General features: G+C 27.9%; 4 protein-coding genes across 4 annotated transcripts; 3 read left to right on the forward strand and 1 right to left on the reverse strand.

The window, feature by feature from the left end:
• The first annotated feature begins 6,303 nt into the window (after positions 1-6,303).
• LOC113373577 lies at positions 6,304-8,653 on the forward strand. The gene is made up of 3 exons (XM_026613867.1): positions 6,304-6,330; positions 7,392-7,621; positions 7,861-8,653. The coding sequence occupies exons 1-3, from the start codon at positions 6,304-6,306 to the stop codon at positions 8,651-8,653; spliced, it is 1,050 nt and encodes a 349-aa protein (XP_026469652.1).
• Positions 8,654-9,321: 668 nt separating this feature from the next.
• LOC113372274 (heat shock factor-binding protein 1) lies at positions 9,322-16,865 on the reverse strand. The gene is made up of 4 exons (XM_026612602.1): positions 16,581-16,865; positions 16,359-16,510; positions 11,029-11,165; positions 9,322-9,557 (listed from the first exon to the last, which is right to left on the reverse strand). Exons 1-3 carry the CDS (start codon positions 16,674-16,676, stop codon positions 11,147-11,149), a joined length of 267 nt encoding a protein of 88 aa, XP_026468387.1. The 5' UTR covers positions 16,677-16,865; the 3' UTR covers positions 9,322-9,557; positions 11,029-11,146.
• LOC113372670 (cell division cycle protein 23 homolog) lies at positions 12,303-14,556 on the forward strand. Its single transcript, XM_026613023.1, has 8 exons — positions 12,303-12,607; positions 12,678-12,843; positions 12,904-13,073; positions 13,138-13,322; positions 13,395-13,574; positions 13,650-13,814; positions 13,889-14,322; positions 14,404-14,556. Exons 1-8 carry the CDS (start codon positions 12,372-12,374, stop codon positions 14,554-14,556), a joined length of 1,689 nt encoding a protein of 562 aa, XP_026468808.1. The 5' UTR covers positions 12,303-12,371.
• On the forward strand, positions 14,763-16,193 carry LOC113372671 (protein FAM92A). The gene is made up of 6 exons (XM_026613024.1): positions 14,763-14,899; positions 14,963-15,272; positions 15,358-15,582; positions 15,667-15,699; positions 15,763-15,936; positions 16,023-16,193. The coding sequence occupies exons 1-6, from the start codon at positions 14,763-14,765 to the stop codon at positions 16,191-16,193; spliced, it is 1,050 nt and encodes a 349-aa protein (XP_026468809.1).
• Positions 16,866-23,025: the final 6,160 nt, after the last annotated feature.

Below are 23,025 nucleotides of genomic sequence, written 5' to 3' on the forward strand. Positions count from 1 at the left end.
TGCTTTTTCCACCGCAACAATTATGGTTCGACAAGCATATTTGTTTTGGTAAAATAAACACTGTCATGAAATCAACTTTAGATGTTCTCTGAGTAAAGTTAATTATGTTTTTTCTCGTTTTTCGATCAGTTTTATGTAACACCGGATATTGTCTACAGTTTTTAGAACATTAATCATTATATTCGGTTGAAAAAAGTGAAGTTTTTTTATTTAAAATGCAAACAGTTCTAATGAATTCGTATTTTACATCTCTTATTAACTCATTTATATTTGTTTAATAAAATATTTCAATCAGAGATATAAAATAAAATAAAAAAAACTGTTTAAAACGATTATTTTTAAGGTTTGTAGATTTGTAATATTGAAAGCACAATATAATTAAGGAGCAAATATAAATCGGAGAAAAAATGTAAAAAATGATAATAACAACCGCGAGTTCCAGTATAAAAATAAACAAGGTGCAAGGGGCATTTTGCCTTGAGGCAAGTTGCATGAACTTTCAGATATGTGTAAATAACCGATTTAATTAATGAATATTTTAATTGTATATGATCTTGTTTGATTATAAACTCGTTTTACCGCCTAAGTGACTGTCTGTGTACTTTTGTATCTGCCTACCCGTCCACCCTTTTACCTGTTTACTTGTATATTTTCTACCTTTTTACCTGCTACATATCTATTTTCCTATTTATCTGCTTGTATACCTGTCTACTTTTCCACTTGTCTACTTGTCATCAGAGTATCAATATTTTTTATGTATATGAAACAAAAGAAATGATTTGTAATGATCATTTCATACCACAATCAATTTGTTTATTTTTTCCCCTGTAATTCCGAAATCCCTAGACCTGCATTTGCAAAAATTTAATCAATGTTTCACTCCGTTAATTTAAGTAAAGTGTTGTTTAAACCATTCAAATCGAATGTTTCGATATCTCAATAACTAAGTTTCAATTTTTTTTGCACATTTTTCATATATTTCCAAAACGGCTGGACCTGGCTTTGGCAAAAATTAACCGGCGCGTCCCCCATGAATAGAAATGGTTTTCTTTCAAAATCGTGGACAAAAAAATGTATCTATGCTAAACACAAACTTCACCCACACACACATACATCAATTGTTTCTAAGGTTTGCCAAATTGTTCAGGAGGTCTGGAAACGAAAAAATATGCATTTCGATTTTTGAACCATTACTATAACTTACCCAACGGGAAGTTAATTATGAAAAAAAACGTTGTGCAAAATTGTTAATTATGACTATATCAAAAAGTAATAAAAACCCTGTTTTAATATAAATAATGTAGCTTTCAAATAATAAATTAAATTAATAAATTGAATTTACATATTTATAGGTACGTGAATAGAATTTCCATATTTATATAAATTTAAATATGAAAAATAAAAATATTTATTATACAATCATTAAAACTTTTCTGACCCACATAAGTATGTTCATAAATTTTTCATTTCATATTTTAGTATGTGTAGATTCCTGCGAATTTTGTGATTCATTGAATAAAAAACGAATAAATTTCAATTTGATTTTAAATTCTTCATTTTCTTGTAAATTTCCTGTGGATCTATTATTTTAATAAAGTCATCAGATCAAACATTTCTACTGTCAACGAATTTAACGCTGTGAATTCGTTTCGGTCGATGCGACACAAAAACCGGCACTAAATTGTAAAACTAATTTCATGTAAAACGTTTTGTAAATAAGATCTTTTTCAGCATCAATGATTTGTTCAATTATGATTGAAGCAAATCAAATGAAAATAGTATAATTGGTTGAGATATCTTGAGATTGTTTGTGTTGCATTTGAAAATCAAATTTATATTTATTTTTTTATTAGTTATAAATTATTTCTTAGGATTTCGTACCAAAACTTTGTTTTTAATATAAAATTTGCATTGGTTTTAATTACACAATTTTCCATATATTTTCAGATATATTATCTGAAATCCAACTTACTTTAATTTTTATTTCATTACATGTTTAAAAATTTTCAAAATTTTAAATAAAATTGTATTGAATTTAATTAAAATATATAATGTAAGAACTTATAACACCCAATGTCGAATTCATTTCATCAGATTTGGAAATTTTATAAATATTACGATATATGTAATAATCAACTTAATCATTAAGAAATCTGATTTAGGAACTTTTGAAAATGTGTCGCAATAATTTTGAAATCTTGATACTCATCAAGTCTCTATATTTTAAAACGATTTTGTTCCATTCTTATATATCTAAATTTTAAAAACATCATATATATTTCCTATCACAGAATTTTAACGCATAAATACTTTGTGGTATTATAAGTTTGATAAATACTCTACTCATTAGATCCATCCAATTATTCCAGAATATTTCTAATGCATTGTGAATATAAATTTATTTAAGATTATATACAAGGCAAAGAAAATGGTTTAGAAAGCAGAGATGGATTTTTGAAAACGTAAGATAAAATCTAGAGATAATCGAAAAAATATGGATTGCTTATAGTAAATAACTATTATAAACCCATTTTTGTTCAGATTGTACTGACTTTTCTGTTTTGTTTATTACATTTGTTTTTAAAAAATCTGACCCTGCAATTTTTAGCAGATACTTTTATTGAATATCCTAAAATTTTATCGAGGATTTTCTATGTGGAATATTATGACGTAATATATAAAATAACTGACAATAAGATGTAACAAGTTGTAATTATTGCACGGAATTCAGGTAAAAAGGATCAGTATAAAAATTACCTGATCGTGAGACAAGGGGATGGACAATCTTTCTACTATTTACAAATATTTATATTTATACTATTATGTATATACATATATATATATATATATATATATATATATATATAATTACATTTTTTTTAATTAACATGTTAATTAAAAAATGTGAAGAGGTATATTTTGGAACAAAGCAATGAGCGCAACACCACATGTTGATATATAACATTGATAAAAAGCAACTTGGTAGGTGATTCAAATAATAATAATTAAATATTGGTTTTAATTATTTATTTTTTTAGGTACGTGATGTTAGAATATATTGACCATATAAAATTTTGATTGGTATAAAAAAATATGACAACTATCCTAGTCCGACTCTATCTCATACCGAAACGATACAGTTTTGAATCCCGGAACAAATTTTTGAATAAATCGAAAATATCCAACAATGGGTAATAAAATCGATCCAATGTAATTATCGACGTCGACAAGACGGCGTTGTCCTCTTTAGATACGCACGAGTATTTCCATCATCAGAGAATGATTTGTCAGATGTAGAAACGAAGGAAAAGGTAATTAGGAGTCAAATCTTGGGATATATTCATGATAATATATTTTTATTTCATTATTAGTTTATAATAATACGTGAGAGAATCCTATGCATGGCTAACAAGTGTAACAATTTGTTATTATGCAGTCTGTGACCACATTTACCATTGAAACGTGCAGATGATTAATTAAATAACTGGAAACTTATAGCTTTGGAAAATCAAACTTATTAGAATAAGCATCTATGGATCCGCGTAACTTTCAGGTTATATCCTAAATTTTCCGATATTTTACTAAATAATTATGGCTTTTTTCTAATTATGACTTCACATATTTCATTGCTGCCAAAAAGTGTATGCCAACATTTTTTTCATTTGCATAGGCTTATGGTTTATGATTACTGATTTTTTGTTTTCCTAGTTTTTTAGATGTAAAACAAAAATTCTGCCCATGGAGAGTTAATTTTCACAAAACCTGTAAATTCCACCTTACATATCAAGAAATCCAATAAATTCTCTTAGTTACTTAGCAATACTTTAAAAATTTTAATACAATATTAGATCAAAATATTTGTTTTTAACAGCATTTACTATTTCAATAGTATACCCTGATAGGTATTACTATTGTAATAAATTCACATACAATGAATTTATGACTATTAACTGTATATAATACATATATGCGATTATATAATCACAGCAGATAAAAAATAAGCACATTTTTAACTCCTTAAAAAAGCAATCAGGATGCAGTAATATCCCATAAGCTATTGTAATATATAAACGTATGTACAAATAGAAAATTTTAATGATTTTATTAAAATCTTATACATGAAGGAATTTGGATTAAAATTTGCCTGTAGAAAATTCATATCCGTACAGCACTTTTAATAAAAAAAAATTATGCTTTAAGATATTACGTAGATTACGTAGTATGGATCTTTATTTTTCCATTTACTTTGCGGATATTTCTTATTTCCAATTCAATTCCGTTAATTTAAGTTCCGAGAAATTCTCTGATCGTTCCCAAAAATATATTCGTAAAATAATTGCGCTCGCTCAGTTTTTGGTCATTTCTAAGAACTTTTAACAATGCTGCATCTTTTCATTACAATGAGATGCGCCTTAAATAGCATGACATAAATGATATTCATTTAACTAATTGTTGCAATTTAGTTTTGCAGAAGAAAACACATAAGTATGCTTGGTTTTTATTTAAATATCACTTCGTGTCGATTATAATAATTACTTCCAAGAATACTGTTTTACAAAATCGGTAGTGAATTTAAACTGTGTACTTTGCTTATTTTCTGTACGCAATTGTAACTAAACTAGGTAAATTTAATTTGTTTATATTAATAATAATTTTATAACCAACAATATAATTTACTAAATGATATAAATTCTCAAATTATTAGCAAGAATATTCTTAAACTACTAATTGAAATGGATGAGAGTATGTATATATTATCATGATCTTCTCAGCAGCAGTTATCAAAATTAACTTTTAAGTTAATTTTTATAATTTTGAAATTGGATTATATGATTCGTACTATTATTACTCGATAAAATAAAGACCTTATACAGTTTTTTTTTAATATGTTTTATTGACTTCTATTTAATAGTATACAGCCCTCCCTTATAATCTTATATAGTTAATAGTTGTATTTTATAACATTTATAATAAATCAATCCCTTATTAGTAACTTCTCTAAGGTGAAGCTTGTTTACGCCAGAAAATTTTATTTGCTGATTTTTTGGCGTTTCAAGTCGTTCTGAATCGTTTGACCTCAACATTGAAATAAGTAAGTTTGTGTTTATGTGTGCCAAAATCTGATCTTTTGAATCGATTTCTCAAAAAGAGCTAAAATTCATTTAGTATTAATTTTCCCGATGTGAGCAATAATTAAATTATGAAGATAGTTAAAATAAGATATTAAATATGAAGATAAAATCAATAAAAATTTATATTAAGCTATTTATAAAATTTATAAAATTCTTACTGATCCACCTATTTAGATAAAATTGTTAACTGTTTATTTCAAAAATAAAGTTTTCAGTTTCACACAAAACTCATCCATGCAATTTAATATAAATTAATTAAATTCATAATTCCTCCAATTGAATTAATTATTGAACACATTTGATTTTACTTCATATACTAAAAAATTAAATGTGTACGTTAACTGTAATCAGTAGGAAATACAGAATAGAACATAGATGACGCTGTTCTAAAAACCAAGCTTCAATGAATGTTAATAATGAAACCACTTCTCGTAGGTTTATAATATTTTAGTACATTTAGAAAATGAAAAAATCATCAAAAATAAATTGAACAATGTACAGACTGGTGTTTACAAAAACGCCGTAAACCGAATTACGATTACAAAAGATCAAATTTTGTCACACATACACATAATTTTTTTCAAATGATGTGGTCAAACGATTCACAATTACCTTAAACGTCTAAAAAATATAAAATTAGTAAATCGGACCTACTGGCGAAAATTAACTCTTTCCGGAAGTTAATTCACAAATGATTTTAATAAATTGCATAGAAAGCAATAACAACTTTTGAAAAAAAATATTTGTCTTGAAATTTGTTAAGTCAACACCTAAAAAAAATAACTCGTGTAAAAATTCGTAATCTGGCAACAATACACATGTAGTTTTCCAAAATGGCGTATGAGCTTTTCAATTAGAAGTTTAGCAAACGGCGTGAAAATCAATATTTCGTAATTGTTATTCATTTTGCGATTTCGTTTTTGCATATAAACATTTGATATTCATTTAATTTAATCCTCAACAACATCGCAGCACCCCCGAATGAGGGGTGGAGCTTGGTGACACAAAAAGGGGCTGGCTAATTTTTAATCCTTTATAAAACTGACCTCCATCCCGGGAAGGATCAGTACCAAATATTACCTTGAACTGTCAGTGTCGGAAATAATTTGTAAAAGAAATAACAGATAATTTAATTGAAAAAAATAGTGTATAGTTATTTAGAAGAAGAAATATGGATATCCATCCAGCATATTTTAGTGTAAGTAAAATTTATTGTTCTTTGAAAATCGAAAATACGGCCATAATGAAATTGCAATTGCTTATGAGATGATTCTCGTACCCTAAGTTTCCTAATTTCAATTTTTATATAAAAATATTTGATATTATTTTATTATTAATAATATTTATCAATCTAATCGAGACATTTTCAATAAATTTTATTCAATCATAATGATATCATTTTTGCTTGTAAACTTTAATTATTATGTATGTATGTAAGAGGTTCTAGAACCATAATCAGTTGCAGTATTTTCTTGGCAATTTTTTTCTTTAGTTTAGAAAATTAAGAACAAATGATTAACTTAAATATATATTATTTTATAATATATTTATACTCAAATAATATATTAAGTACATGGTTATAATATATTTTTAGTTTTGCACCACAAAAAATTTATAATGTGAACATGCATATTTAATAGCCGATTTTTCTATATATATATATATATATATATATATATATATAATTTTAATATAATATATATATATATATATATATATATATATATATTTAAATTTATATATTCAATACTGTTTCTACTACGCCGATTCAAATGTTATTTACCGTTACTTAGACATCAGTCGTCTCGTTACCTGTTCAGGTAACAATTGACCTGGTTAATCTATTTCACCGCACTCATAATACCCTTCTTTGATATTGCACAGACAATAATAAAAGCCCAACTTTGAATAAATATATAATACGAAGTATTTCTGGATTTTTTGCTTAATAATATTTTTGGAAACGTCCGTAAAATTTTTGCGCAGTACCTGAACCAATAATCGTATCCTTTAGGTTTAAACTTGTTGTTGAAGATTATATAAATTGTGCATATAATTTTTGACAACGATTTGTAGGACCTTTATAATTTGCAAAGCGATTTCACTTTGAAAATTATCGGTGGCAAAATATTTCATTTGTCACATTATAATTTACAGTATTCATTTTCCGGTAATTCAAAATTTTCGTTATATCATAAATATTTAAAAATAGAAAAAAACTATAACATGCATTTTTAATTGATTCATTTTTAATTGTAGCGAAGAGATCCGACCAGATATAGCCAGCAAATCAAACGGACCGCCAGGTGTTCCAAAGGCATCCATTGTGACAAACAGCACCATTTCCCTCATAGTGCAAATTATTGTCGCGTCGACGAAGATATTGAAAAATTTGGAGAGGCACTTAGCAAAATAATTGTTGACTCTCTACCACCACGTAGTTCCAGCCCAAAACCCTTCCCAGAGAAAAAATCCTCAGAATATGCAAGGTAAATATATATTTTTAAATTCTATTTTGTTACTTTTTAGACTACATGCTGTACGCGTTTTAAATATTCTGCAATTTTAATTATTGATACAACGTAACATAAGATAAAGAAAATTGCAATGTATTACAAGAATTTCGTGTCGTACTATAAAACGTATAACGGCAATACATATTTAATTAATAATAAGAGCATTTATTTCTTCAATTTTCAGCATGTATTAACATATATTTTTATTACAGCCAGCAATTTGATGAAAAGCAGTACTTGTTTTGGGCCGATGAATTCGACAACAATATTGGCCCGATGGCCACAAATGGAGACGTTATAGCAAGTGCAACAACGCCTACATGGTTTCCACGATACACATGCTTAAGCAGAGCTAAAGAAACAACCAGAGACAAGCGCCCAAAACCAATTTTAACAGCAGAAAAACCTCCAGTAGTAAAAGCTCAGGCAGCGGTTGAAACGCCTACCAAGACATCATTTTTATCCCGTTTGCAAAGAGTAGTCAGTCCAAAAGCTAAAGTATCGCCGGTCCAGGCTTCACCAGTACGAGCCACACCAGCTCGAGCTACACCAACGAATGTTCAAAATCTATCCCAAGAGAGAAAAATCGACTATTTTGACAGAAGATTATCTTCTGCTTTTCGCAGCTTGAAATTGACGACGGCCAAACCGAAAGAACAGCCTGCGATGGCCAAGCAGAAAGATGTAATTGTTAGTCAAAAATTATCAAGTCCCAATAGGATTGCAGACAGAAGAATCTCGTTGCAACCCCAACAAGTTCACCACATACATAATATTTATTCAACTACTTCAACTAAGACTGAATATACCAGGTTAGTGAATCAAAATGGTGTTTTGCCACAAATGCGCACAGGATGGCATAATGGACGGCATATAGAAATGAATAACTATATCAAAAATTTAAATGAACCTTTTTGTGAAGTAGTTCAATATAAGCAATTACCGACAATTAACTACAACAATCGTCTTGTTAATATTGATGCGAATGCCAATATTTGGTATTAGTGGCTTTTTAATGAAAGATTTGAGATAATACTGTTATTAAGAATATACTATTTTTGTATTTAAATTTAGCTTGATAATGACAATCATGATTTAATCATAAAACTTGTGCAATATGTAGATCATAAGATATTTCTTTAGTTTAGCTATAACTTATATAATTTATTTATATGAAACAATGTATTGTAATGAATTATTAAATACAGTAGTGCTGTGAATATTATACTTAATTGTAATATATGTTTTGTAATAATTTGTCATATTTCTGTGATGATTAATAAAGATTTATAAAATATGAGTACTGGTGCTAGCAGTAAGAGAATATATATTTCAGGACAAATTTATATTAAAAGGCTACAAAAACCTTTCATTAGTTACCATTTTTGTTTGAATACGCAGAGAAATAATAAGCCATACTGGGTCATTGTCTCATTTTAAATGTTTTCGCAAAGTAAGTTTAGTTTGATTTTCAATGGTAATAAATGGCAATAGTTTGGAAATATACATTAACTTTAGTCAATCATAAATATAAACTTGAAAATTAAAATTCGTTTATAATAATTCCATATTGTGTATTAAATGTTTAGTAACATTTCTATTTGTGACAATGGATACTGCACCAAATAGATTTTTTGTTCAAATAAGTTCTACAGATTTTTTACTGCAATTTTCTTTTCTTCTAATCTAAATTTCTCTTCAAATCTGTAATTGAGTCCTCAAATCAAAATATATGCGAAGATCTTGACATATTCCACGTAAGCACCGGATCTATGATTCAATTCTCGACTTCGGGCTCTAAAGTAAGTTCCTCGGCAATACATGCCAGAGCCAATACATCGCATTCCATAGGCGGTTCAATATTCTCTAGATTATCAGTGGAGGAGCTAGTTCCATTTGATGTATTATTCTAATAATTTTAAAACGTTAGAATAAGTATTTTTCTAATAAATATATTTTTTGTTATTAACAGAGTGAGTGATAATTATATATATATATATATGTTAAATATGAACAATACAACACTCAGTTTTTGAACACACACTTTATTTGGTAATTACCGATGTTTCGAGACAATGGCATGCATGTCATATGTAAACAAGAGGAGTGCGTGATCGCATACTAAAATCAACAATATGAAAACAGATTAATTTATTGAAGAGAATTTACATTATAATAATACCCATCCTGTTCTCCATCTTGATACTTAAGATTTGTTTAGAATATTTCTGTAAGTGTCACATGTTTTAGTACTGAGTCAAGCATTGCAAGGGATAGTTGGTGATTTTTGTATATCAAAAATTAAATGTAATTTAAATAAAATATTAAGGAATGTGTAGTATATAAGTAACTGTTTTTGAAATTACACTGAAGATGAGTCATACCATGGTCTCGAAAAGTCTGTAATTACATAATAAAGTGTGTGTTAAAAATCTGAGTGTTGTATTGTTCATATTTAATATTTAATATTGGTTCCACTCATATCACAAATATATATATATATATATATATATATATATGTATATATTATCCAGATAAATATGTTAAAATCAACATCACCACAATATACAACATTTGTCTTTCAAATAAAATTTAGATTGATCTTGTTTATTACTATTTAGTTAATATTTTAAGTATATAATTTTATGATAGTCATCAAAAATATAAGCGAGTGGACTATTATGTGCATCAAACTCAACACTATATGGTTAATAATTAATAATGAAATTGTAAAATTTATTCTAGATTATATTTATATGATGAGTAACTTAGAACTATATTTTTCCTGGCATTAATAAAATAAACTACGCACATTAGTTGATGTTTCATAACTTTTGTCTTCAAAAATCAGATCTTTCAATCCAATTTCCTCACAAATCATTCTTATTGGAATTTGTCTAATAGCCGAAGATAATTCAAAAGACGATCGTCTAGCGTGCTGCAAAGCACCTTGCACCATACATGGTTCTAGGTCACAAAATTCACACCCAAATACATCACGGCCAACATTAGGAGGATCGGTTCCAAATGAAAGATCAATCAGGTTGGGAGTATTTTGAGTTGGATTATGAAGATGAGGGGAACTGGTATGGAAAATTCATATGATACGCTTATAAAAGTGTTGAATTTAGTTTAACAAAATATACTTATTTCAGAAGTAGAAGTTAGGACAAAAAATATTTTCAGTCATAAAAAAGATCTAAAAAAATTCCAATGCTTCTTTTGACACAAAACATGTAATTATCATAAATATATTTAATCCATCAAAGTGGAAAAAAAACTTAAATATTGAGGTCAGTACTTTGTATACTACAAAAGAGGTTTAAAATCATGCGTACCTCAATTCATTTTCTATTTTATATTTATAATTATTCTCATACCTAGAAGAATTATTCATGCAGCTGTCTAAGTTTTCAAAACAATTACTAGTCGTATTATTAGAAGATTCTGATGTCTGCTCATTGGCTTCATATACATTTTTGATATCCATGTTTGAATTCATGTCGCTGCCTGATTCCTGAAAAAAATGATTATAAGTTAAGACTTATTAACAAATTTCAAACAAGTAATATTATTACATATAATATAGCAATGCAATATTTGTTTTTAGAAAACAATTGAATATTGTATATAGCATATTTCTCTAACTTTTTTAGATTGAAACAAAAGATATTATACTTCAAATTCTATTACATGCATTTTTCATTTTACATTAATGATCATTAAATGCTTGCTTAAATATTTAAGTTGTAATTATTCCAAAGTACGTTTTTTACACTTTAAATTTAAGAAAATATTTAAAAAATGAAATCATTGAGCATTTTGTTTCATAAAGTGAAATTAGGCAATTTGGAAATATGGTTTTCATTATATTTATCTATTACATATTAAGAAATCTAAAAATACTATTTTGAACATATCTCATGGTTAACTAATTAATAAGTTAAATAGAATGCTTCGAGGCTGCTTAACCATGAATAAAAGAAAAGACCGAAAGGAATGTAACTGATCACGATTAAAAGTAGATAATGGAAGTTTTAATGTATAATATATAACATAGCTCACAAAATGATTGTGTGTTGAATCGAAATCAAAAAGAATAGTTAATAGCATTGCATGTAAGTGAAATCAATAAGGTACATATATAGATTGCATATAAATTACCTTTCAATTTTAAAATTGGAAAATGGCAAATTATATAAGCGCTTGAATAAATATTAATACGAAAGTAGAGCTTTTGTATTGATATTTGCAACGCATTACTCATTTTAATATGTCTCATCTTGTTGTATTTTAAAATATTTACGATGATCATTAATTTGAAAATATACTTTTTATCATATCACAGACTATTATTCAATAAAATACTTAAACGAAAAATGCACTTCGACACTGTTGATCGTCCACTCTAAACTTTGAAAATATTTTCAAGAACCCAATTTTAATTTCATGATTTTATAATCAATTTTTAAGGAAATTTTGTTGTTATTTCTAACCTTTTTAACCTACAAATTTCGATATTTTTGTATTGGCTGTTCTGTGAATTTGACAGGTTGGAAAAATACTTCAACGGTTTTAACCAGTGAACGCTGTCAAAATATAAATATAATTAAATGTCAAATTCTGTGATATTATTATTGTCGAAAACGTAAAATTAAAGCACTTAAAAATAAATAATTCTAGGAAATCTTCAAAAGCCTAAGCCTCTTCAAAAATTTTCGATATGACTGAATATATTGAGAGGATAGACTTAAAGATTGTAAAATCAGAGTTACAATCAGCTATTTATGAATGTTTTGACAGAGGCCTCGAACAAAATGCAAAATGGTTAGCTGATTTAAATTTTGGTCTTTCATCAGTGCCTCTAGACGATGTTGAAAACTCAAAACCTGTAAAGCACGATGATAGGGCTGCATACATTTTGGGAAGGATGTATTTTCAATGTCAAGAATATGATAGGTATTCTATATCTAAAATTAAAAATCTTATGTACCTATAAGAACCAAAAATGAACTCTTTTATTTATTAGAGCAGCAAATATTTTGGAACCGTGCACAGATGAAAAGGCAAGGTTTTTATATTATTATTCTAAATATACTTCAGCCGAGAAGAAAAAGATAGATAACCTGAATGAACCTACAGTATCCTCAGCTTACAATAATAATATTCATAAAGAATTGTACAATATGTTGAAGGTAAGTTGTTAAATAATTATAAAACAAGTTGATTTATTACTAAGACTGTGATAATTTTAGTTAGAAAGAGAGACTAATAGTTTAGATGGTTATTGTCTTTATCTATATGGCATAGTTCTGAAAAAAATGCAATTAAATAGTCTCGCTGTTGATATTTTAATGGAATCGCTAACCCTTGTACCCACATTATGGGGAGCTTGGTTAGAACTTGCACCACTCATCACAAATAGGTAATCGGATTAAAATGTTATCATGAATTAATAATTTTTCATATAAATATTGATTTGATTAAAGGTTACAATTAAATTCTTTGCAATTGCCTTCACACTGGATGGTACCATTCTTCTTGATTCGGGTGCATCTCGAACTCATCCAGAATGAAGAAGCCATTGAATTGCTTAGTGCACTACAAAGATCTGGTTTTGATAAATGTAATGAAGTGTTAGCTCAATTAGCTGTTGCTAATCATAATTTAAGAGGTATTATTTTTTTATTAGTTCCTTATGAAGGTATTATTTTCAATTTGATTAACATTGTCTGATAATTTTTAGATGTAGATAAAGCATTAGAGATATTCAAAAAATTAAGAAATGATGATCCATATCGACTTGATTCTATTGACATTTATTCAAATGTGTTGTATGTAAAAGGCTTAAGAACTGAGTTAGCACAACTTGCACATGCTGCTGTAGATATTGACAAATATAGGGTTGAGACATGCTGTATTGTAGGTAAGTATATCGCTAAATAAAAATAGGTTTTGAAAATTTGGATCTAAAAAATGCTAAAACAGATTTTTATTTTAGCTAACTATTATAGCATCCGTCAAGAACATCAAAAGGCAATTTTATACTTTCAGCGTGCACTAAGGTTAAATCCCCATTTTCTATCCGCTTGGACACTTATGGGTCATGAATTTCTAGAACTGAAAAACATTAATGCTGCCATTCATTGCTATAGATCTGCCATTGGTAAGTTATAGTTAAAATTCAATATAGTTATAATATAATGAGATGCCCTATTTATATTTATTATTACTTTGTAGAAGTTAATAAAAGGGATTTTAGAGCATGGTATGGTTTGGGTCAAACCTACGATATTCTTAAAATGCCTTTCTACTGTCTGTATTATTACAAACAAGCACAACAATTGATGCCTAATGATAGTAGAATGCTAACTGCTCTGGGTGAGGCATATGAAAGATTGGAACTATACCAGAATGCATTAAAATGTTACTATAAAGCTCATAATGTTGGGGACATTGAAGGGATGGCTTTGTTGAAATCTGCCAAATTATATGAAAAGTTGGGAGAACGAGACAGTGCTGCAGCAGCATATACTGAATTTTGTTTAGATGAATTCCGACCGGATAATGTGGATTTACACAGTGCTCATAAGTTTTTAGCAACATATCATGCTAGTATAAATCAGTTTGAGAAAGCAAGTCATTATGCATTTAAATGCTTAGACCATGATGATGTTAGTATTTGCAAATATATGCTATATTAATTTTTTTATTGCTAGATTAGAACAAATGTAACAAATGTTTTATTATTGCAGAATAAAAATGAAGCAAAAGCTTTACTTAAAATGATCGCATTTAAAAGAACTGAACAAAATGACACTGGAAAAATTCCCGAAAGTGGGACTATCACAGAAAGTATTAACATGGATGAAAGTGAAGTAAATGAAAATACACCTTCAGGAGTTTAATTAATGTTTATTGTATATTATACTAATTATTTTGTATTAATAATATATAGATAAATAAATAATATTTGTTTTTTCACTTTTTGAAATAATAATGCCAGTACCAAAAAAAGTAAAGTCATGTTGTCATGGAAACTAGATTATATGTCAACATAGTTCAAATTGAAAACAAATGTAATGTCATTCTGTAACAGATATTATAGATAAAAATGTATTTATTAGGTCAAAAACATTTATCAGCTTCTGAAAAGCAATCTAAATTTATTTTTGAACGTGTTTCATTAGTAGAGAAACACTTTTCTGAAGTTTGTGCGAGTCTCAGTGCATACACAAGAAAAGCTGCAAGGTATAAGAAATGTATAAGATTTTGTCTTCCATATTTAATTTTGTTTTTCTTCAACCATATCAGAGTTCGAGACAAAGGTGATGAACTGGCTAAATCATTTCAGAACTATGCAATGTCTGAAAAAATCAATATATCGCTTAGTAAGGGCTTACTTAATTTCTCCCGAGCTTTATCGTTACTGTCCGACCACCGAGATACTGAAGTCATACGTCTCGACACAAAGGTGATTCAGGAACTTGCCAATTATGATTCATTTTGCAGAACAGCAAAAGATGAACTTAAACACTCTTTAAACGCCAGAGATAAAGAAATTAGTAAAAAACGCAATTTAGATAAGATTTTAGAAAAATCTCCTGCAAATAAACAGCAAATCGTATCCTTTTCATAATCATATTAAACTTATATAGCAGCATTTCATTGAAAATAAAATATAATATTGACTTAATTCATTTGCAAAGGCTTTAGCAGAACATGATTTATCTAAATGTTCAATGGAAGTTTTAAAAACAATTAGAAATTTGGAGAAACAAACAGAAACATTTGAGAAGCAGAAAATTCGTGATGTTAAATCAGTTCTAATTGATTTCATTCAAATTGAAATGTCTCTGCATGCAAAGGCTTTAGAAATACTAACAGCTGCCTATCAAGATATTAGTAACATAGATGAGCAATCCGACTTTCAGGTAATGATGAGTGTATTATTGAAATAAAATTATTTACAGACCTTTTCACAGGTCTACTTTTATATTGTTCATACTATTATTCAGGAGTTTCAAAAGTTGAGCAGATCTCTGGATCGGGTAACTCATGTAAATCCTGATCCTATACTTTTATAGAAAATAATGATTAATTTGAACTTATAGGAATTTTGTAAATCCATGAAAATTCAAAGTTGTGAAAATTCTAATGATTGCAGTACATCAAAAACAAATTACAATTCAAAACGTTCACAAAGGCCACAGACCTCACAATCCATGGGTGATCTATTTTTTTCACGTGGATTAGATAACCAATATGATTTGGAAGACCGCTATGAGGTAGTTTGACTATTCTGCTCAATTATTCTAAAATTGTACTATATAATATGACAATTTTGATTTAATAAAACATTAAAATATTTCAGGTAGACAAGGGCAATGCGAATAGAAGTATGGAATCAATTTCTTTGGGCAGAAGTCATAAACGGCTGAATTCGGAAGGTATATCTAATGGAGATTATGAATATGAACTGAATAATGAAGATACAGATGAAGACAGCAGTGATCAAGCATCCTCCCTTTACAATTATAAATAAATATTTCCTTTACAATTAATTTATTGATCTATTATAAACATGATATCAAAACATTTAGTGTAATTTAGTTGTGTTGATTAATTCTGCAAAGATGTGAAATTAATTCATTTCAATTATTTATTACAAATTTTATGTCAGATCTTAACAATACTATTTCGGAATTACTTATCATTGCCTTCGACTCCAGCTTGGGTCATAAGATCAGCTATGTTTTTTTCTAAGTCATCAATTCTATTGCCCATATCATCAATACGAGTTATTATCTGATCAGACATGGTTTGAAATTTATCTTGTATTGTTTGAAGTAAAGATTGTACCTGAACAAAACGTAAATGAAAATAAATCAATACTTATTCTAACCTATATTGATGTAAATAAAAAACTTACGTATAATGTCAATTCTTGTATATTTTTGGGATCGTTATTTGTGAGAGCATAATTTTGTTCTATATCACTATTTACATCTGAATTAATATCAGCCATTACGATTAATAAATAGCCTATTACACTTTGTTTGTTTGGTACTTTTATATTCTGAATAGGCGTTCGGCAAGTCCATAAAAATGTCAGTGAAAACGCCGTGACTTCTCGTGGTGGCTAAAAAGTGTAAACTCGCGAGCCAAACAATATGGCGTTTGACAGGTTTTGTTTGGTGTTTTGACAGGTAACATTCGAACTTATGTTCCTTAACATTAATGAGCCTAGACAATATAATAATGAGGTAGAGCACAGGGTCCTAGACAATATAATAATTCCACATTATTATATTACAGGGTATTCCAATATTGTCTAGGGATAGAGTATAAAAATTGCTTGACGAAACATGTCTAATTTGATTTTGCAATATAATTAGCGGAAGAAGTAGTTTTTTTTTAGGCGAAACAACTAATATCATAGATAAGGAAACTATGATGAGTAATATAATAATAATTTAGTCATTTTTATTCAGTAAATTGCTATATTTTTGCAGAATATGTATTTGATCTTAGCAATAAACGTTTTATTTATTTTTATTATTTATAAAAGCGCTGTGCTGGTACGAATTTGTGGCATTTTACTGTATAGATATGGAAAAAATTGTTTCGAGATACGAGATATTCGAAATGCGAGCGTGATTTGGGAACAAATTAAGCTCGTAAGAGGTACCACTTATTATAAATATACATAGATATATCTAAAGACTTTGCTTTTTTACCGTATATATTCATATCACATATTCAAAGACTATACACATTGCCTTCTACCGTACATATTCAAATAGGTGAATTTGACAATGTTTTAAATTTCTATTTGAATTTCGCGCTTTAAATTGTACAAGTGGCCACAAACTTTTTGACACATGTTGCTAACTTTAATTGCTTCGATTGTCAAAGAAATTGTTGTGAATTAACATGTGCTCGCTAATTAAGACTTTTTAATTAAATCTTTGATTGGATTCTGTTAATTTGTACATCAACTCGTTTAATTAATTCAGTAGATAATAATGATATAGGAAATTCATCGCAAAATGTGTTGTGGAAGTACTATTGAATAGTTTGATAAGTATCTCTTTCAGGGTCTCCATTTTGAATCAATTTCATAATTAAACATTTTATTTACAGCGCCAATGTATCCTTTAATTATATACATGAAATTATCAATAGTATAATTTATATATGTGCTTTTGTAGGTTATTATTTCATTTACAGCGCCAATGTATCCTTTAATTATATACATGCAATTATCAATAGTACTTCCACCTCATATCTGTTATTATCAAAATCTAAATTCACGAAAGTCTCTAGTATAAGTCGTATGTGGTGTATTGTGCAAAGACTTTACTCGGACAATTGCAACATGTCAAATAAACTTGTAAAAGACTAAAGTTATGTAGTGGTTCTAAAGTAGTGATTTTGTGTCGAGTACTTGAGATTTCTGGAAGATGCTCCAGTGGTGCTTGAAGTCCTGGATTTGTGTTCTGACAGATGCTGCAGAGGATATCTAACAATGTAAGTTCAAAGCATGTTTTATATAAAGCGAGTCAAAGAATATTCTTCTGGAATTATATACAGGCATTTATCGTACCATATCTGTTGCACCTATAGTGTTTTAAATATTCAATATTTAACTTATTTGATTTGATTTATAAATCTTTATTTCGATACATTATTGTTTGTCATCTTCAATAAAACTATGATCTGAATAGAAATAAATAAAAAGATATTACTTATAATTTATTTTCTGAACAGAATTTACAATTATTGACCGACTTTGTATTACATGCTACTTTTTATGCTTGTAATAATAATACTTCTTATTAATTATGTATTTAATGCTTGTTTTTCATATTAAATGAAATGAATAAATGAAAATTGATTGGAAGATTTTTTGAGAATTTGTCTCTTTGTTTTCCGTTATCATTTATAAGGCAGCCTGTATTTATTTTAGTGGAATATTTTCTGGCTCGTGCATTATTAATATAGTTGTATACATATATCTGCTGAAAATATTGTTTATATTATAATAATTGAGTCAATATCATTTTTTTAATAGGGTGGGTGTACTTTATTAATTTTTAATACATAAAATACATTTTTTTTTGTTAATTCATCAAGAACTATTATGCTAATAAAAGATTTTAAAATAATTTGGCAGACATATGTGTAAAAGATGTTGTTCTTATTTAATTTGCTATGGGAAAAACATGTTGATTCAGTTTTTTTTATTTATTTATACAAGTGCCTTTTATGAATGTTTTAAATCAATATAAAACAATAAAGTTTGTACTTCTAGTATGTATCAAAGATATTGTATGTAATTTATATTATTACAATTCAATAAATAGTCAATCAGAAATTCTTTTGTTTTATAAATAGCAGATTTTGTGTGGAATTCAGAATTTTCATTTATATTAATTTTTTGTTATCAAATTATTAGTTAACCAATACAGCTTTTTGTATGTTGAAGTGGCCCTAGCACCCCTCCTTATGTAACTCCTAAATTGATGGTATTTTGTTACAAATTACAAATTTACTTTGTTACAAAATCTCTTTTTTATAACACCTCTTGTTCATTATTCTACGGAAACAATTTTTAAAATTACATTTTCAGTATCAAGAATCATGTGTTTTTCCCGTAGCTATATTGACTGCATGAACATTCTTATTTATGGATAACACGATTGTTGGTTTTGATCAAATTATTTCAAATACTCAAATACGACTTACCAAATTGTTAATTAAATGAAGCTTTTTAAAGTCTTTTATTTTATTTCAATAATTTTGAATTTATTCAGTTATATTGCTGCATAGCTAAATTATAGATTTTCATTCTTTTATTGCTAAAAACAATTTTGATCAGAACGTGCAATCAAAGTTTCAAAGAGTTGACTTGAATGATTAGACAAAACATAATTTTGTTTACAAGTTCATTATTCGATTCAATTTGTAAAATTATTTAACTCAATTTCTAAAGTATAACAATCAGCTTTAAACAGTTTTGAAGTTTTTAATGTTTAAGTTTTTGAACATTTTTTATTATTTCATTTTACAAGTTTTATTGAATTTCTTTTTTGGATTTTTCGAATAATTTGTATATTATTCAAGTCAGCTATATTTGTTTTTTTTGTCTCGATTAATTGTAAAGGTTTCACATGTTTTATCCAGTCGTATAAACAATTTTGATTCAATTAATATCATTTCATTTCATCGATTAATTAAAATAATTCTCTCGAATAATTTTTTTTTCTAAGTCCAAATTTTCTGATTATAATTCTTTCGAATATTTTTTTTTTCTAAGTCCTTTCAGATATTTTTTTTTCTAAGTCCAAATTTTCTGATTATAATTCTTTCGAATAATTTTTTTTTTTCTAAGTCCTTTCAGATAATTTTTTTTTCTAAGTCCAAATTTTCTGAAACCTTTTCAATTAAGACAGACGAGTTATTTATGCATGCTGTATTATCCCAAAGCCAACATTCGAATGAATGAGGCTCACATTGAATATTTCACAACGAGAAAATTTTATTGGGACAAAGTTAAAAATTTTAACTAAGTCCCAGTAATTTTTTCTCGTTGTGAAAATTTCAACGTGGACTTCATTTCATTCGAGTGTTGACTTTGGGAATTGGTGTGAGGGAACACTAAAAAACATAAAAAAGTTTCAACGCTGAACAGAAAAGAGAAAAATTGACCTGGGACTTAAGGGGTTTTTTTTTAGGCTCTCCACCTCCCCCCCTCCTCCTCCTCCTCCTCTTTCCCCTTTTTTTTCCCTTTTTTTCGCTTTTTTCACATTTTTTTTTCCTTTTTTGGTGTTTTTTTTCGCATGTTGTGGTTTTGGGTAGATTTCTGGGTTCGGCATGCATCTTCCGCAATGTGTCTCTCTGCGTGTAACCTCTCGCATCATGGACCTCAGGTTGACCATCACTTGGTGTGTTCGTTTCAGGACCCTTTGCGCTCGCCAACAGCCGGTCACCAGCACTGCTCCATTTTTTCTGCTTCAGAGTTGCTCGTCGTCGCCTTCAGCCGGATTCGATCCGTCTCACCTTGTGCCTCCAGAGTGATTTCACCGAGTATGCGGTCCCTTAAACCACTCGGCTATTTGAGTTATTGATGATAAAAGTTATTTTTATTCCTATATTGTATTAATATTGAATTTTAATAAAGAATATGTATCATACACATCTCTCTTATTCATCATCTGCCTCTACCCCTCTCTTTCCCCAGTTCTTCCTCTACCTTTTTTTTTTTTTTTGTTTTTTTTTTTTTTTTCTTTTTTCTCTCTTACAGTGAAGTGCGAAACTTGAGTTTTTTGTTTTTCAGAAATATACTAAGTGTCAAGGTCGAAATGCGACACCTGAATTTAATATTTTGAACTAATATTTGATAATTATGAAAAACTATACATTCGATTTTTTAAGCATCTTAGGGATTTGAACCGAGAAACACTGAGCTACCGTAGTGGTCACTTAACGATCTCGGCCAATTGGTTACACAAAACCGTAGTCTTTTGTAAAAATATAAAGTGTTATTTTCAAACTGAAAGATATAAGTTTCCTAAAAATGTAGTATGCCGAATGTGCGAATGGCCGAGGTCGTAAAGATACGGTTTAGGCCATAATATCAATTCCAAGTTCGCCAGTTCGAACCCCATTTGACTGAAAAAAATATTTGGAGCCAATAATTTTTCAAACTGTGTAAATAAATAAGACATATAGATAGAATTAAATTTATTGAGTGTCAGTATTACAAAAATCGACATAATATATATATATATATATATATATATATATATATATATAATATATATATATATATATATATATATATATATATATATATATATATATATATATATATATATATATATATAAAAGATAAGAAAAAGTAGGAGGATAATTTTTAATAAATTCATATTTACGCCTGGTTAGCAGTAAACCAAACCTACTTTGGTGTAATTTAAAAATCTTATTATTTTTTCGATAAAAAGACAGTCTATCAGGAGCAGCCAAAATTGGCCAAAATCGTGACTTTCAAATGCAATTTTAAGGCACTTAATGAATGAAATTAATAATTTTAATTAATGCTTTGTGTAGACTAAAGTACAATCTTTATACCAAACCAAAAAAAATACAAATTTATAATCGTCTTCATAGTTAAAATCAGCTTCAAAGTTGGCAATTTTTCAAACTTCAATTTGGTACCAAGGGCAGAAGAATTTTTTTTTCCAAAAACTAATTTCATATTCGGAATCAGCGCCTCGAAAACTATCAGAATCGATCAAAACATTTTGAAAATCGCGAAAAAAAATTTAATTTCATTAGTAAAATTTTGATTTTGCAACTAAAGATTTCGATTTTTTGGGGGATGTATGTGGATTTATCCAAAAACGGATGATATTTTCGAAATCAGCGTCCCAAAATCAATCAAAACCAATCAAAACATTTTGAAAATCGCGAAAAAAAGCCGATTTTTTTTAAAAAAAATCGATTTTGCAACCAAAGATTTCAATTTTTCGCAGGGTGTATGTGGATTTATCCAAAAATAGATAGCATTTTTGAAATCAGCATCCGAAAATCTTTTGGAATCAGTCAAAAAAATCCAAAATAGCGAAAACAAATCTATTTTTTTGCTAAAATTCCGATGTTGCAACCAAAGTTTTTGTTGTTTTTCAGTGATACACGCCCTGAAAGCTCGTCAAACAGGATAATTTCGTCCTTGGCCTAATAAAAAATCATCCAAAAATTTTGTCCAATAAGTTCTTGATCATAGATTTCTTTTAGTATAGGAGAGACCCAGATTTTATGGTTCCTGTTCCTATAAGTGCATAAGTACCTGTAATAAGAATAGATATTCATTCTAAGGATATACATTTAAAATAAGATTATTTGTTACTTAACACCAGACTAGTAACAATAGGTAAGCTTTGAATATTTTATTTGAAAATAAAACCACAAAAACTTAGTGAAAAAATAAAAACATTCGAATAATTTGTGGGTAAGTACAGCCGAATAGTTACATCATTTATGTTAATTGAATAACTTGATACTCGTATCATTTCCAAAGTTTTAAAAAAAGCTCTTAAAACAATCCATGGATAGAATTCATGGATTTAACTTCAAATAAATCATTTATTATAATCGAATAATTTGATATCATCACTGTAGTTATACCAAAAGCATGAATAGCAATCTTTGCTTTTAATATGGTTTATGATTTGTAAATCTAAATTTTATCTATTTTTTACCAATATAAATAAATTAAAATGCCTAGAACAAAATTTTCAAGTCGTTTGATAAATGTACACAGACACAAATTTGCGTTCCAATTAAAAATTATACGAATTTTTAGTACCCAA

Source organism: Ctenocephalides felis, unplaced genomic scaffold, assembly GCF_003426905.1.
Source record: "Ctenocephalides felis isolate EL2017-DRISC unplaced genomic scaffold, ASM342690v1 CF-g0.4_SCAFFOLD_01604, whole genome shotgun sequence".
Classification (NCBI taxonomy): domain Eukaryota; kingdom Metazoa; phylum Arthropoda; class Insecta; order Siphonaptera; family Pulicidae; genus Ctenocephalides; species Ctenocephalides felis.